This window comes from Mytilus galloprovincialis, chromosome 8 (assembly GCF_965363235.1).
Source record: "Mytilus galloprovincialis chromosome 8, xbMytGall1.hap1.1, whole genome shotgun sequence".
NCBI lineage: Eukaryota > Metazoa > Mollusca > Bivalvia > Mytilida > Mytilidae > Mytilus > Mytilus galloprovincialis.
In genome coordinates this window covers 84,798,498-84,817,164 of record NC_134845.1, presented here as the reverse complement: position 1 = coordinate 84,817,164, position 18,667 = coordinate 84,798,498, and the positions used below count along the sequence as shown (strand labels likewise).

The following is an 18,667-nucleotide window of genomic DNA, read 5'->3' as shown; positions in this document are numbered from 1 at the left end:
AATATTAAGAAATTATTAAGATTTTAAAGATTTTTACAAATGGCTTAAAATTATAAATGTAAAAAAACTTATAAAAAGAAAAATGGGGGTTGATGGGCAAAATGTTTTAAGGCATTTAAATCAATAAAATCAGAGGATTCCGAAAATATGACAAAAAATCCAAAACATGTTAAGCCAACTTCCTTAAAACAACAAATGAATAATACGTTTTATTCCAGGATTTATACAAATCTTTAAAGTACAGAAATATTTAAGTACATATTGTTAAAATTATTATTTCAGTTTATCGACTATTAATTATTTTTCCTTTGATATATTTGACATAGTTCTTTAACCCAATGACAAAACACATTAATATCAGTTCAGCTACTTCTGCCAGAGTTAACAAACTAGCGCCTAAAAATAAAGCCATCATACCACCAAGTATTCCTAAAATAGAAAGGGAACAAAATGTGAAGTTCGTTATACTAGAATAATAAATTGCGAAATCCTCCGCTTATACACATTATTCGAGGAACCCGCGAAATTCCTGTTGGGGTCAATCTTATCTTAGATATAAATAGGAAGTAATTAATTCGACTGGATTTGAATCAAAAGTTAAAAATGACATGGTACAGTTTATTGTGAATGCTTCTAATGAGCATTAACTACGGTTTTGAAAAAGGCAAACAGACAAATAATAGTACACACGACACAACATAGAAAACTAAAGACTAAGCAATACGAACCCCACAAAAAGCTTGGGGTGATATCATGTGCTCCGGCAGGGTAAGCAGATTATGCTTCACTTGTGGCGACCGTCGTGTTGCTCATGTTATTACAAACCCGGTAAGTAGTCTAATTCGATGGGTCACATTCATGAAAACGGAAGGGGAAAGTAGTTACGACGTAAGGAACATATCCGATATCCTCTGTGAATCGGTTATTCAATAACGTTCAACCAACACATGATGGCGTCTGTAAAATGTACGATTGGATGATTTCAACTTCACCATTTGGAACTCTTGGTTTAATAGCTTCATTGTGAGCAGCAATCCTCCATCAAGGAAACCATGATAGGAAATACAAGCACAGTAATATGATTTATATTGCACTCGTTCTATTTGAGCAGTTAAAATGCGTTGACTGTATATTTCTATGACATATACAGTCACTGAACCGATATCACCTTTTCTCATGAATATTTAAATAGAAAATGCCGAAATAATATTTAATTATTCATACCACCTCTTCAACCTGTTCTTGTTTCCAATGCATACAACGATTCGTGGATCGACTCAACCTTGTTTCTTTTGCAATTATTGAAAAAACATATTTCATTTGTTAATATTTTTTATTGCAACCTATAAATCATTATGTTTCATGCTTATGGTTGATATTTAAGTCCACACTCAAACGATTTCGTTCACCATCGAGTGTGAGTTTCAACAGGTAAATATGTACATTTCATTGTGTTGTATATTTCTCCGCGAGCATGATATGAGGCCTTTTTAAAGGGGATTTTCCCCAATATTTAAATCAAATAAATAACCTTAACGCATTAAACAACCATTGAAAATGTTGTTTTAGATTGCAGTATAAAGACAATAATAGTGCATTGACTTGACATATCAACGATATAAGGATTCGGCCCGAAACGGGGAAATAGCTCGGCACAGCCTCGCATTTCCCCGTTTCTAAGCCTCATCCTGATATCGTTGATATGTCAAGTCAATGCACTATTATTGTCTATATATACACATGGAAAAAAGTATTGCAAACACCTTGATTTTTTTAAACTTGAAAAATCAGCCTCTTATTTTGGATGGAATATGATAAAATATTTGTAAAAAAATATTGAAACGTAGTTAATGATAACATTGGCATTACAACGAACAAAAAATGTATGAAAAAAAAAAAAATGTTTTATCTAACCAAAATTTTTATAACAAAATGAGGTGTTTTTTGTACCAAAAAATGCATTTTACAACTTTTACTGTAGTCGAACTTTACAATGTCAGACATTTCAAAATTAATCTTTATATGATTGTTTACATCATGGTTGATCGTTATACGCCAAAGAATAAGTATTTGTGCGCAGCTTCCATTCAAACGGATAACCGCATCTTAAAGTCTTTTGATTCTTGCCATAAGTCGACTAATTTGTTGCTAAGGTAGCAGCAACAATTCCTGACGAAGGGTATTGTTTATTTCAAGACGTGTTTGAACTGGGGTGTCCTTTCCTGCACTTTACGCACAATAATGTCCCATATATGCTCGATATGGTTCAAATTCGGGCTACGATCGGGCACAGGAAGATAAACCGAATTCCATTGCAACAATGGATCTTCCTCAACGATGCTAATTTCTAACTTTGGCGAGCTCTGCACTTTATTAGATACGGGCAACTGTGTGTCTTTTCGTAAGCAAAGATCCCCGAAATGATATTATCGCACGATAACCAGTACCGACGAGCCGATCTCGAACAGTTCTTGTTTAAAGGCTTCTGCATGGTCATCACTCTCTTTTAAGGATTGTATTGTTTGCAACGGGTTTCCTTCTGACCAACCTTCATTATGCTTGGATTTTCCCTAGCAGATGGTATAGGGGGTCTTCCTGATCTGGGAAGGTCTTTAACATCGTTTGTTGCCTGATTTTTATTCTCAAAACGACTTATAGTGGAATGGTGATGACCAACTATACGTGCAATTGTCACAGCGACATACCTGCTTCTCTCATGTTGAATACCTGCCATTTTGCTGCAGTTATCATGGTTATGAGTTGTGGATGACCAGTTACAAGGTGTCAATCATATAACTTTATAAACTTGGTTATTTAAAGTGTTGTAAACAATGAGGATACAAACATCTGTTTTATTGCTTACGAGTGCAGTTACTGCATGTGCAGATAAGAACTTATCGAGACAATATTTATTGATAAAACTCGGGTGATATTTAAATAATGTTTAACTAGTTCCATTTCAACAAATTATATCACATAAAAATAAAGGGTGTTTTTTTTTAATTTGAATTTCAATTTGGTGTTGCAATACTTTTTTCCATGTCGTCGCTGGGCTTCCAAAATGTCGTATATGACTTTTTTGTCTAAAATTGTTTTTGTCACCAATGGTCTGGGCGGGAGCAAATCTTTGGTACTGTAAACCAACTTATTTTCACAGATACTATGTTTCGCGTTAAATCCTTTAATGGCAATTTCGCGGTGATTTAATTTCGCGATTTTCAAATTTACCTCATGTAATTTAATAAGGAAAGATCCAAGTTAGTTCGCGAAGATTTATATTCGCGTTATTTTTCTACTCGCGAATGTCGCGAAAATAAATCGCACGCGAAAATAAGTTGGTTTACAGTATTACAAAATGACATACAGTTAGACCAATCAACACATTTGAAATAAGACATGTTTCAAAATTGCCAATGTCAGTTGTTTGTAAACTTTGCTTCCAAAATGTTGTATGAAAACTAAAAAAATCTTTGTATAATGGCTTTGGGAATAAAATAAATGTACATTTCTTTATTTCTGTGACCATAATTTAAGTTATCGGATAATCCAGAAATGTCAAAGTTTTTATTTCACTGCTATTTACATAAATGTTCAAGTTCACATACGACATTTTGGAAGTATGCATTTTGTCAAAATTTTCAAAGCCTGTTTGTGAGATATTTCTTTCTTGAAAAATTTGTAATTTATAATGTTTTGGAAGCCCAGCGACTATATGTATATAAGCTTAGATACTATATACATATTATACCGCGGTTGTGTACTCAAATTGTAGGAAGAATGTTATATAAGACCAAGATTTTAATAATAATGAAAATAATAACCTACCAATAAAATCAATCTTTGAATATTCTGGAATCGATTCCGCTAAGGTGTAGCTCAAAGAGTCAAAGAAAAGTCTAACCTCAAGGCAGTTCTTTCTGTAAAGAATGAAATGTAAATGAATAAAAATCTTCATATGACACACACACACAGAACCTACTAGACACATGGATATATATCTATATAGTATACATGTTCATAATATTATAGATTTGTCTTCGTGTTTATACTGTGATGATATTTCGGTAGCCATTCATGTATCACAAGCCAAGCAGCCAAAAAAAAAAAACTGGTACTGGAATGCATATGGTTAAATCAGAAGTCAGCACTTCGGTGATGACATGCGTATCAATTACTAAAGTATATGGTCATACTTTTTGTAAATGTCCTGTTTACAAATAGAATTTTTCAAAAAACTAAGGACTTTCTTATCCCAGGCATAGATTACCGTAGCCGTATTAAGCATTTTCTTTGGAATTTTAGGTCCTTGATGCTCTTCAACTTTGTACTTTTTTGGCTTGATAACTATTTTAATCTTAGCGTCACTGATGAGTCTTGTGTAGACGAAACGCGCGTCTGCCGTATTAAATTTTAAGCCTGATACCTTTTAATCACTTAGCGAATAAATCATTGATTCGAAAACACTTTGTTTTTGCTTCAACTTTTAAACACGTGACTTTAAAATGAAGAACCAACGACCGATCGTCTCTGAATCCGATCTAGAATAACGAGTCTATGTTTATTGACATGTGTACATGTGGATTATTGACTTGCACGTTAAATATGTGGTTCAGCTAGTCGAACTTATATCAATTATGACATTAGTTTACTAATGTTCAAAATGTTTAAATAAAGCATATTAATTGAGTATACCAATTTGATATGTTGTCGTCCTGCTTTGCAACAATTGCCACTAGGTTATGAGCATTATTGTCGACCATTTGTACAACTGTTTAAAAGATTACAGTATTTGCTGGAATTTAGCCGTTTAGATTAAAATTGCGTTGTTTAAAAGCAAGCAAAAACTAAATTGAAATCCCTTTATCATATTATGCTACTGATTTAATCACACGTTATCTTATAACATTTATTAACCTGTGATAAACAAACGGTTTCTTTTAGACATTACTAGAGATAAAAGAAATGATATCAATAGCCATTGGAAGAGACGACATAGTATGTGAACTGCACATAGCTCTTGTCAATTTTAGAATTAAAGATCCTTCGCACGATCAATGAACTGTCTCCATGAAATCCACATTGTTACTGTATTATTGCACCCTACAGCAATAGCTGATTTCTCCAATTATGCATATACTTTCATTTTTTGGCATCGTCATATGTACAAGTTGAATATAAAACGGCCCGATTATAGTACTCACCCAGTAAAATTTTTATCCTGATATATTGGTTTTAGATATGGTAAGTATATCTTAGCGGGACTTATAGCAGATGATATGCTGTACTGATATTCTACAAACTCACATGGTTGCTGACAGTTGCATTGTTTTGTTGTTTTGTAATGAATATCAAAATCGACTGCAAAAAATATATAAAGAATATTTCTTACACATTAAAAAATATTAGTGTAAGGCCAGAAAACATTAAACAAAAACAACTTTTCTGTTTCGTTGGATCTTGTTCTCTATATCTTAGTTGATCACGACTGCATATACAATAATGATCATAATTAATGGACAACCTTTCATTCTAGCTTTTCATATTTGTCCATCAACTTGACAGAGCAACCAATGTCTTTAAGACTATATATATAATGATATCGCTATATTCGCTAATCTATTAAATATTCATTATTTTTCTTTCCTTTTGACTGTTTCTTTTGCCTTTTTAATATTTATTTAGTGAATACGTCGTGAAAGTTCTAACAACAACTTAGTACTCTACGATTTGGGGTTGCATTCGTTATTGTTTTTGGTTAAACATAAATAATATATCACGCAACCTTAGTATACCACTGCTAAAAAGTCATAAAAGAAGGACGAAAGATACCAGAGGGACATTCAAACTCATAGATCGAAAATAAACTGACTACGTCATGGCTACAAAAGTAAAAGACAAACAGACAAAGAGTAATTACGACACAACAAAGAAAACTAAAGACTAAGCAACACAAACCTAAACAAAAACTGGGGTGATATCAGGTGCTCAGGACGAGTAAACATATCCTGCGTCACATGTGGCATCCGTCGTGTTGCTCATGTTATTAAAAACCCGTTAAATAGTCTAATTCGGTTGGCCACATTTGTGGAAACAGAACAACATTGTTGGTACGACGTTAAGAACATATCATCTGTGAAACGGATATTCCGTAATGGTAAACCAAATCGTTATGGCGTCCGTGATATTTACGAAATGATAATTTCAACTACACAATTTGGAACTCTTAGTTTAAAAACAACCTTGTAAGCACCAACCCGTTATCAAGGAAATCATGATATGAATACAAGCAGGAGAATATCGTATCAATAGGGAGATACATACTCCGTATGCAGATGCTACTGGAATGTTGCTACATAAAAAATGGAAAGTTCACAATTGGGAAGCTGAAATCATCTCTTTTGTCGTAAAGTTTTGATTTCAACCGACCCTCATTGTCATTTTTTAGAAGTGAGTCAAGATATGAGGCAGACTTCACTGTATCTGTTGTATCCTTTATCACTAGTTCGATGGAATAAATGCGTTCAACAAAGTCACAAAATTTTGAATTATTTAGGGAGAGAAAACATAAAGCGTAAATTAAAGTTAAAGGATATTGCTAACTTCTTTTCTTTCTTCCTAAAATTTTGTAGAAGTCAACATCGTAAGAATTAAAGAACAAGTCGGCTAAATGAGGGGCACAGTTGGTTCCCATAGGAATGTCGATCGTTTTGTGTCGTCCTCCAAACGTAATAAATATGTTGTCAATCAAGGAATCAAGCATCTTGAGAATGTCAGTTTAAGAGATGTTTTTAATTGAATAAGAGTGATTGTTTACAAAGTATAATTTACCCCTACATAAGAAAAGATTGTTTTATCTACGTTGGCCATTCTTTTTTATGAAACAACTCAATACCAATGCTTTCATTTTGTCTGTTAGTTTGTAATAGGGAATATTTGTGTAAATTATAGAAAAGACAAATTGTTGAATACTAATGCAAGATGAAACAGTCTTAGATTGTATGTACTCTGTAAGATTTTTTGTATTTTTATAGTATTCACTTCTGATTAACGCCATCTCTAGAAAAGGCAGTTTTACAATAAGCTCGGCGTTGATTGTTACTTTATGATGAAGGATATTGCCCAAGTTGACAACATCAAGACCTTTGATGGCAAAGGCATTTTTTTTTTCTCTTTTCCAACGCGAACTTGTTTGAAAAGTTTGTAACTTGCAATATTCGAAATATTAGCTGTAAGTTTGTATTGGTTTAAATGAGGGTTTGTAACATAAGCTTCCAAACATAAATTGAACAGAGAAGGAAGTTTTGAAAGGGGTAATGAATAAAGCGTCGAGCGAATGTGATAAATACTTAACGGCTTTTGTGTAAATGACAGCAAGTTTTTGATAGGGACATCATGGAGTAAGTGAGGTATAATGAAGATGACCATGACTGAGTCCACGTCGAGGAGTAGAGTTGAAAATATTCATCTCATTCACCAAGCTACAAAACGAAAGAGATAGCATACCTATACCATCAATTTTGTCATTTGAACCATAATTATGGTATTGCAGTTCGCTATTGTCTATTCTAGTAGTCCTCTTTTTGTCTACAGAGGGGCGTTGAAAGATGAGGATTGTTAGTCCTGTGGTATATTTTTTTTCGATTTTTGATGTGAACTTGCATAGAAACGATTGAATGATCAGGCTGTGTGAAATGCAGGTAAAGAATGTCGCTTGCATTTTGGTTTCATAAACCGACTAAGATAAAGCAATTCTGAATTGCAAACAAAAACGGAGGAAAACACATCAACTATTTGAGCAAATCAAAAGATTGACAGAAACACAATGCAGCAACAAAATCAAACGCCAACATACATGGAAACGCGTTTTTGTTTTATGATAAACTATAAAGTTAAAATGCATGTATATGTTATTTGCATTTTCCTAATTCGTTCGATTTGTAAAGTGCTTATTGGATTCATTCATTTTACATATTTAGTCTGTAATTTTATTTCTCTAATTCTTCGTCAATTTATCTCTTTTTGCACCCATTGTATAAAAAAATTTAATCAACGTGTGGTTCGTTTGATCTCAGTTCTTCATTGGTTAGAATCCGATTATGACGTCGAATTTTCTTGCTTTCCTCTGAATTTCCTATTGTGACGGCATGAAAAAAGGCGACCATGCCTGATGACGTCACATAGAAAGAACACATCTTTTCGCAGATCATTCAAAAAGAAGAATTACGTTTGCCTGCATATTGTTTGAAAATCATTAGAGAAACAGATTCTACCACTGCATCTCGTGTAATACGATATTTATCCACTCTCGACAGTTAAATTTTAAATATTTAAAACGCTCGGCGATCCTCGCATTTTAAATTTGAAATTTAACTGTCTCGAGTGGATAAATATCGTATCACACTCGATGCAGTGGTAGAATCTATATATATATAATACCGTGCATAGAGCTGAATATAATAAGAAACAAGGTCCTATAAAGTCGAATACAAAAAAAAAGTTAGAAAATATGCACAACTGACACTACTGGATTGTACTTACGACTTGCTTGACTATAACAGCCAATTGACGTTGGAGTTGTACAAACTGGTTCGCTTCCTTCAACAAAAGTATAATAAGGAAACAAATAAAATAAAAGAGGCTAAATATTTACGTAAATAACGAAACAATATCTGTTTAATAAGAATATTCTTTTTAAAATTTGAATGAGTATTTCCAAAAAACTTAAAAGATATTTAAAAAATGCTGTATTTAGCAGTCTTATTTTTCCCAATTTGTTTCCAATATTAAATAGTTATGCTATTCGACCCACATGTTGACTGATGTATCCAAATGTTTTACTTACAGTATACTGTCTGTTTGTTTTGCTTACACATTGTTGTCAATATAATGCACATTTTGCGACTTTCATATAAGTGAGAGGTTTGGCTAGCTATGAAACCTGGTTTAATCTACCTTTTTAACATAACGAAATATGTCAGTAATATATAAAATATTCCAAGTCAGGATTATGACAGTTATTCGTTTGATTTCTTTGAGTTTTTGACTTTAAGTAAGTACTTTCCGTTTTGAATTTTACTTGGAGTTTAAAACCTTTTTAAAATAGCTTAAATATGCAATAAGTTTGCTTCCTTCTGTATTCCATCTCATGCGCTTCCTTCTTATGCACTGGATGTTCAACACATGGTTTATGTCTACGATATATATGGAGCTTTGTAACGTATTTATTTTGCAGGTATATTCATGCACACACAACAAGAATATTTACATAAGTAAATGATCAGTAAATAAGTTAATAATATGAAAATGCATTTAGATCAGATACGTGATACAAGTTAACATTTTCAAAATAATAGAAGTTGAAGTTAAAAATACTGCACCTGGATCAAAGACACTTTGACACGCACATATTTGTATAATAAAATCCCTTCTACATTCAATTAGACATGCACTATAGCTGTATTTGGGGTAAAAATGCAGAGGACTAACAAAGTCTGGTGTATTAGTGATGATACAATGCTGGTTATCACTTATGCTATAAGGTGAAGGTAAATACTCATACTGAAAAAAACCGAAAGGATTACAAGATAAAACATATGTTTTTCGAAGGTTACACAATACCATTGTCGTGAGCATAGCGATCAACTTGAAAACGAAATTGGGCTTTAAAAATTTACAGCAAAACGTTTGTGAAGAAAGGTAAAATACAATATTGAAACAGGTTTTATAAAAAGCAACGCACCGATTATTAGATTAACTATTCGGCGGTTAACAGAGGATTCAAGATGCTGGGATGTTACAAATTAATCTCTGTAATCTAAGATTCTTTGCAATGGGAAAGTTTGTTTTTTCTAAATGCGAACAGGTGTGTAGATATCAGGAAGATCGTTTGCGGTGTGTTTTCCTTCAATTTTCAAGTTCGATTAAAACATAAACTAAGTTTAAATCAGGTCATTTGTTATATCCTTACTTACCTTTGTCATGCTCATTGATACGTAAGATGAAAATCCTTCTGCTATGTTAAAACCTTTATTTAGAACATCCGGTTCCTCACCAGGCTCGTGCAGTACTATCTAAAATATAAAATATTACAATTCGCCGTTTCAGAATCTAATGCATACTGTGTAATATTTTCCAAAATGTACACAAAAACGTCCTGATTGGTTAAAAATGTCATAAGCAATGGAAATCTAACCAATGACGTGACGTTATTTTCATTTTGGGATACGAACAATGAAATTAATCATGATGCTATAGATTCTGAAATGGCCAATTGTATGATATGTAAAGTCCATGTTCCTGTGCTCATGCAGGTGAGCATTTATCTGAATTTGATACATCTCATGTCAACAAGTCTTATGAGGATAGGGAGATGTGTTTGAAAGAAAAACAAAAGATCGTCAAGAATCTTTTGGGCTACGAGAAACATTATTACAAATACAAAAAACGCAAAGGCACTATATTCAACAAAACAAAAGCATTTAATGTTTCATTGAATATTTTTGCGATTGTACTATAAATCAGATACTTCAGAAAAAGAGCATATTCTTTTATGGATGTCATGCCGAAAAGATTGTATGTTATGGTGATAAAATTTTGTGGTCTCAAGTTTTCCGAGAAAATGTCCTGTGAACTAAATATCAGATTCACCTATGCATGCAATGATGATACAGCTCAGTATTATTTTTTCGCAGAGTCGAACCGGCAAAAATCGTGAAAAGATGCAGTTTCGACTGAATTTTAACATTCAGACAGATTTAACTAGAAAACGATTTCATACATTTATTTTCTTAGATAATATTCGGTTTGATTTCGTTTTTTAAATCTTATTTATGTACTCGTATTGCTATGTCAAACTATCTAAAAGATTCACGTTGTCAAAAATATCTGATACCCACAATTTGAGGTTTGGGTTCGGGTTGTATAGTCTTTACCTACTAATATGTTGTATTTTGTATCTTGCTTATAACTGTTGATTGTTTTTACTTTTTTTACAATGAAGTTGCCTTGACGTTGTCAGTTTGTAAGTTTGTCAACGATTTATAAGTTTAAATATCATTTTTTTCATAACTCAAGTGTGGAGTACCTATATAAAAAAGAAGATGTTGTAGTATTGTCAATGAGACAACTCTCCACAAGAGACCAAATTAACGCAAAAATTAACAACTATAGGTCCCCGTACGGCCTTCAACAATGAGCAAAGCGCATACCGCATAACCATCTATAAAAGGCCCTAAATGACAATGCAAAACAGTTCAAACGAGTAAACTAACGGCCTTATTATGTACAAAAATTGAACGGAAAACAAATATGTAACACATAAACAAACGACAACCACTGATTAACAGGCTCCTGACTTGGGACAGGCACATACATACAGAATGTGGCGGGGTTAAACTATGCATGCAATGGTGATACAGCTCAGTATTAATTTTGATTTTGAATTTATCATGAACCGTAAGGGCAGACGGTACAGTTACCTGGAAGGTAATGACGTTGCTAACGTAATATGGTCTTTTTCGCAAAGTCGAACCGTCACAAATCGGAAAAAAAATGAATTTTCGAATGAATTTTACCATTCAGACTGATTTAACTAGAAAACGATTTTATACAGTTATTTCCTTAAATAACAATCGATTTGATTACGTAGAACGATTATTTGAACCATTTTGTTTTATCAAAATATCACCAATGAATGTAATTTTAATAGATTAGATAAATATACAGCAAAAAATGTTCCCCGAAAATCCTTAATCTTTGATGCATGTGTAAATGTTAAATATTTTCAAAGGATTATTATGCAAATTCAGAGCAAACTAATCATGATAATGTATAGAAGACTTTAAAATACGCTTGTATATATCTTTGGAAACAAACAAAGGAAGGATAGATATGTAAAAAAACCTTGAAATTTTTAGTAAATATCCAAACATACAAAATCTTTTGACCCCATTTATCTCTCAAAGCTGCTCTTGAAGGTATATTTTTCATTTCATATTTGGTTGCTAAGGCGAAAATAGCTCGAAATGCAAATTGTTTTCAAGAATTCACCGTTGGATGGCATTTGTGTATTATGCATTAAGTGCCTACAAAGGTGAACGAAATCGTATCTCATAATAAGAGTTTGAAAGAAGCACTGAGGACGTTAAAACATTGAACAGAGTTCTATTTTTCATCGTCATTCTCTATACAGTGATATTGCGGAATTCGTGATAACGATAACATTGCAAAATATTCATGCGCCGATACTTTATTTGTATGACAGCAATATCAAGATAGGAAAATAGCAAAAACAATTTTCGGAAATAGTATGGTTTAAGAAACCGTAAGTAAAATGTCTTGGAAATAAACGATCTTACGGTATATCTATGTATACAAATCTATATGAATACTTACTCTAATCCCCACTCCTTGGTCTGCATGGTGCTGGTTCAATTTCATATTAAAAGTCAACGCTGTTTGTGTGCCCGTGGTTTGGACATACATTTGGCCTTTGTTTTGAGAATATTCATAACTGTTAAATGTATAGCACAGTCCTAATTGTGTCGTCTTTCGGACAATGTAGTCTTCACATTGTATCACTTTTCTGTTCTGAGAGCAAAACATAAAAAAATCGGATAACGAATAATTGTTCAAATGGTCTGTATCATCGAAATCGTAGTTCGATGAATTCGATAAATCCGAATTATTTTTTTCAATAACGGAATGTTCATCAAGATGGTGATAACTTTCCAAGTCATTAACATCATCTACCTGTATGTCTTGAAGTTGGTTTTCAGATATATTGCATATCGTTATAGCAGGAAATGGAACACTTGTTACCATTACGATCTTATTGGAAGTCTTTGTTGAATAATTCATGCTTTTCCTGTGTAACCGGAACACATTTACACAGATGAAACTCACCACTACAAGAATACTTACTGTCCATACCAACCTTGAAATAAAAATACGCAACAATTTATCATTGGAATTCATAGTTTAGATTCGTTGAGTTTTTCCGTATTCGTTCATGATGCATGCAAAACATACAGGTTGCTATTCTGTAAATATAGGCAATGCATTTTCCCAAAAGAAACTACCTTTGCGGCTAAATATGTACCACTCTTACTATGAAGTTTCGTGAAAAATTATATCCTACGACGGAAAATTGATATGCACTACTATTTTTTCAAAGGTCAAGATATATGGCTGTGCGGAATATTTTCAACATTTATATGGCCTGAACATCTTAGAGTTTAAACTTCTTTCAAAAAACTATACTACCCCTACCTCCACTATTGGACTTCCTCAGAATTGAATTTTATGCGCTTTCCTGTTTTATATACTGTTAACATCTCTAAGTAATGTCTCTATGAGATGAATTACAAAGATCATAATTGGGAACCAGCTATGCGTAAACAAACTCACATATCTACGAATATTATGTATCTCCCTACAAATTGCAAATAATAATAACAACTCCTTTCTATCTTATTGACATGTTTACATTTGATGTCGACAAGTTTTCAATACTTAAAAAAAAACACCCAACTACAACCAGTGAACTACAGGCTCATAACATATAGTACAGACAGGCGTAAATATAAAATAAGTTGTGTAATATTTGCCTATGAAACGGCTATCATCTTTATGTAAGCACAACCATCGCATAACCTGGAAAAGCACTGCATATGAACAAACTGGACCAGCCAGTTGGGAAAATGATAAAATGAAAATAATCAGACCGATTAAAAACTAACACCTAAGATAAAAGCAAAAGTCACAAGTTGGTGAGTTAAAAGTACTAGTGTAGGGACAAGAACAACAAATAGATAACTGATGATCTCGCGGACAGTATTATTTATCTTTAGAAACCAAATACGCCAAATCCCATCAATGTATCTTGCCGTACTTACAATTGTTTCATTCTAATATTCTTGATTTTAATCTGGATTAACCAGTATGTCAACGAACTTATACTATTGTCCTGATAAAGCTATATTTATCCTCTTCTAGTGTGTCTTCTATTGTTAATCCAAATTAAAATTTTCATATTACCAAGTCGACAAAATGTTATTCTTTTAACAATTCCGACTTCAACAGATTTATTGAATACATCAATAATGAAGAGCTGCAATAATATAATGTCGAAGCGTAAACAAAATAAAATATTATTCATTTTTGAAAGAGAGTCAAGCGGACAGAGGGATTATATATGTTGATTTTTAAAGTATTGAATTAATACTTCAATAAATATTATAGTACCAAGTAAACTGGTATTAGAATACAATAAAAACATTTATTACGAACTTGTATAAATAAAGACAACTATACCACTATTCCAAATTCATTAATCGATTGAGAAGAAAACATATCAGGTTACAAACTAACTTTGAGGCAAAAACATCAAATATAAAAGGAGAACCACGAGACAACAGAAATACAACACTAAAATGCAACACACACAGAAAAGAACTTTAATATGACAATGGCCATTTTCCTGATATAGTACAGAACATTTTAAGAACAAATAGTGGGTTGAACCTGGTTTTGTGGCTAGCCAAACCTCACACTTTTATTGCAATGTTAAATATAACATTAAAATGACATCATTATATAACAGGACTACAATACAAAACAATGGGAGAACATACAGGACAGAAAAATACACAAATAATAGTTATTAAAAGGTACCAGTCTTATAAATTAATACGCCAGACGCGCGTTTCGTCTACATTAGACTCGACAGTGACGCTCGGATGAAAAAAGTTGTATATAATAATGAAAATACTAGATTACTACATTTGTCTATTTAATGTTTAAGCATGTTTCATTTTATATTAACAATTAATTTATATTACAAGCAGTAATGCAATACTTCTTTGTCAAAAGAAAAAGTAAGATTTACTGTTTTGTCTGCCGCTGATAAAACATTATTATATACAATGCAATTCGAATCAAAATTTTAACACCGATACTCGAATTATTTTGAACTCATATATGCATAATGTGTTTGTATATTTGAAATAAAATTGATCTGGCTATAAAACTTTTTTTTCAGTAAACATTTAAACTGGTATATGTCCTTTCAAACCCCCCCCCCCCTCCCCCAGAAAAAAAATCAACCCCAAAAGAAAACAAAACAGAACAACACTAATTATCAAAGCCTAAAATATGAATGGGTTTATAACACATTTTGTGCAACTGTAATACAAGTAAGAGAGAGGTTAAGCTAGGTTTGATCCACCATGTTCTACATGAAAAAATATATGTACCAAGTCATGAATATGACAGTCGTTAATCATGCGTTTGATGATCTTATGTGTGTTTGAGCTGTTAATTTTGTTATTTCATAAAGGACATTTCGTTTTGAATTTTCCACGTAGATCGCCTTAGTTAAAATTTTTCTATTTTCATAATTGTGTATCTCTATTAAGTACAAGCTTTATGTAGAACTATTATTTATTTATTAATTTCAATTTCAAAATGATATACCAACGTTATATCGCATATAAAAGAATTGACTTGAAAATCACCATTCATCGTTAAGATACCGTATACCGGTTTATTTTTGCGGGTTTAAAAATTCGCGATTTGCATTGAATAAGGTATACGAAATATTTTGGAGGTTATAAATTTGGCGGATTCAAAACTTTCATCATTACCTTTGCACGTGCGATCTTAAATTTGCGATATTTATTTTGGCGATTTTGTTCTATGCCAAAATAAGCGAAAATTTGCACCCAGCGCAAATAACCCGTTATAAGGTAAGTGTTACCTTTAAATAAAACAATATCTTTGAAAGAAATGATAATATCTAATCTAGTAGGGTAGTAAATTTGAATAGATAAAGGCAAAAGTAGTCTACGTCTGTTCGAATTAATAATTTGGTCAAGTTAAAACAAATCCGGGGAACAAATTAAAAACGGAGGAACACACATAAACTATTGTGAACTATTATTGCCTGTCTGCCTGTTTCTTTTTTTATCCATGGCGTTGTCAGTGTTTTCGATCTTTGAGTTTGAATGTGCCTCTGGTATCTTTCGCACCTCTTGCATATGAAGAAAACAACGGAACAAGAGAAACACTGAACTACAACAAAAGTAAACGCCAATATACATATACACGTACTGTAGATAACAACGGCCAGAGTCCTGACCTGGTATAGTTATCAAAGGTGCCAGGATTATAATTCGACACGTCAGACGCTCGTTTCGTCTATACAAGACTCATCAGTGACGCTCAGATAAAAAAAGTTATAAAACCAATAAAATACAAAGTTGAAGAGCAGTGAGGACCAAATTCCAAAAAGTTGTGCCAAATACGGCTAAGGTAATCTATTCCTGGGACAAGAAAATCCTTAGTATTTCGAAAAAACTGAAGTTTTGTAAACAGGAAATTTATACAAATGACCATATAATTGATACTCATGTCAACACCGAAGTGCTGACTACTGGGCTGGTGAAACGTCCACCACCAGCGGTTGCAAGATAAAATGGTTAGCTGTTTATAATGAATATCGATATAAGAAAAAAAAAAACAAAAAAAAAAACAAAGATAATACAATAAACTTTCCAACTAAAAATAAAAAAAAACACAAAAGCAAAATATTGGCTACATACCATCGACATTTATATGTACTATTCCTTAACAATTAATTGATATTACAAGCAGTAATGTAATACTTCTTTTATAAAAGAAAACGTAAGATTTACTGTTTTGTCTGTCGCCGATTAAACATTATTATATGCAATGCAATGCAATGCAAATCAAAAATCTCACACCGATACTCGAATTATTTTTAACTCATATATGCATAATGTATATTTGAAATAAAATTGATCTGGCTATAAAACTTTTTTTTCCTGTAATTATTTAAACTGGTATATGTCCATTAAAAAAATACACACACCCCCCAAAAAAAACCCAAAACCCCAAACAAAACAACACTATCTATCAAAGCTTAAAATATGAATGGGTTTATAACATTTTTTTTCGACTCTAATACAAGTGATAGGTTAAGCTAGGTTTGATCCACCATGTTCTGCATGAAAAAATATATGTACCAAGTTATGAATATGACAGTCGTTATTCATGCGTTTGATGATCTTATATTTGTTTGAGCTGTTAATTTTGTTATTTTATAAGGGACTTTCCGTTTTAAATTTTCTTCGTAGAATGCCTTTTAATTTTTTTCTATTATTATAATTGTGTATCTCTATAAAGTGCAAGCTTGATGTAGAACTATTATAGATATTTATTAATTTCAATATTAAAATGATATATCGCATCTACAAGAATTGCCTTCAAATTTATCATTCGACGTTGAGATACTTGTCACCTTTATATAAAACAACATCTTAGAAAGAAATAATAATATCGAAACTAGTAAGGTAGTAAATCTGAATATATAAAGGCAGAAGTAGTATACGTCTGTTCGAATTAATAATTTGGTCAAGTTAAAACAAATCGTGGGAACAAACTAAAAACGGAGGAATACACATAAAATATTGTGGACTATTATTTGCCTGTTTGCCTTTTTTCTTTTTTAGCCATGGCGTTGTCAGTTTGATTTCGATCTTTGAGTTTGAATGTCCCTCTAGTTTCTATCGCTCCTCCGTCATATGAGGAAAACAACGGAACGATAGAAGCACTAAACTACAACAAAAGTAAACGCCAACATACATATACACGGACTGTAGATAACAACGGCCATACTCCTGACCTGGTAGAGGACATTGCAAAATAAAATGTTTGGTTGAAGTCATTAAAACAAAAGAAATGATGGTCAGAAAGATGCCAATTTTAACGATGCTATGTATAAGTAATAGAGCTGTTTATAATGAATATCGATATAAGAAAAAAATAACAACAAAAAAAAAAAACATAATATAAAAATCTTTCCAACCAGAAATAAAAAAAAAACACATTTTTTTAAGCAAAATATTGGCTACCTACCATCGACATCTATATGTACTATTCCTTCTCACATAATTGATTCCATGGAGTGATGTGTAATCTCGAAAATCTCTCCAAATAAAACCTATACGATGGTTTCCACGAAAAACGGCTTTTCTATCTTCCATTTATAAACTCAAAAACTGTTAAGAAATGTTAGACTAAATGATTGGATCTATTTCTATAACGTTTTATTAACAAATATAACAGTGCAACCAACATTTATAAGTTTAAAAAATTCGATCAAGTAAATATTTGCGTTTTAACTACATCTTTTTGAATTCTGTCACACAATAGCGTTATCATTTGAAGCGTAATCAATATTAATATGTATGATTTGATTACTTTTAAAATTCATTTGACTGGAATAGAAAGATGTTTATGAAGTTTTGCCGGAACCGTTAGTGGATGTTAATGGATCCCGTATTGGTTAATTATTGGTAATAATTCACAGCCATTAATGAATAGATATAATCTATATGAAGCTATTAATCATATATCCTTGGGTAAATTTGTAAAATGTTTGAAATTTAAAATGAAATAAATCTGTATTCGAAAACTTAATCTTGAGTAGTATGTTTACGTAAATTCATATAATCAATGAAAATAGTTTGTTCAATTTTTTCAAAAGATAATTAAAAATTTTGATTTTCAATTGTTGTAACCAAATTATCGTGCAACTTTCCCCCGAATGTGCTTTACAGTGTGCCCTACCGACCGAATCAGACTT

The 18,667-nt window shown here is 32.2% G+C and overlaps 1 protein-coding gene across 1 annotated transcript; it reads right to left on the bottom strand.

The window, feature by feature from the left end:
• Window positions 1-283: 283 nt before the first annotated feature.
• On the bottom strand, window positions 284-18,075 carry LOC143043805 (acid-sensing ion channel 1A-like). The gene is made up of 8 exons (XM_076215986.1): window positions 17,938-18,075; window positions 12,394-12,934; window positions 9,972-10,070; window positions 9,378-9,558; window positions 8,539-8,595; window positions 5,202-5,358; window positions 3,826-3,917; window positions 284-429 (listed from the first exon to the last, which is right to left on the bottom strand). Exons 1-8 carry the CDS (start codon window positions 18,063-18,065, stop codon window positions 284-286), a joined length of 1,401 nt encoding a protein of 466 aa, XP_076072101.1. The 5' UTR covers window positions 18,066-18,075.
• Window positions 18,076-18,667: the final 592 nt, after the last annotated feature.

Excerpts from the sequence above, each read along its gene's own strand:
- LOC143043805 (XM_076215986.1), bottom strand. The coding sequence starts at position 18,065 with ATGGAAGATAGAAAAGCCGTTTTTCGTGGAAACCATCGTATAGGTTTT. Across the intron at positions 12,935-17,937 it reads AGTACATATAGATGTCGATG|GTTGGTATGGACAGTAAGTA; the intron begins GTAGGTAGCCAA and ends TTTTATTTCAAG. Across the intron at positions 430-3,825 it reads TTCAAAGATTGATTTTATTG|GAATACTTGGTGGTATGATG; the intron begins GTAGGTTATTAT and ends TTTCTATTTTAG.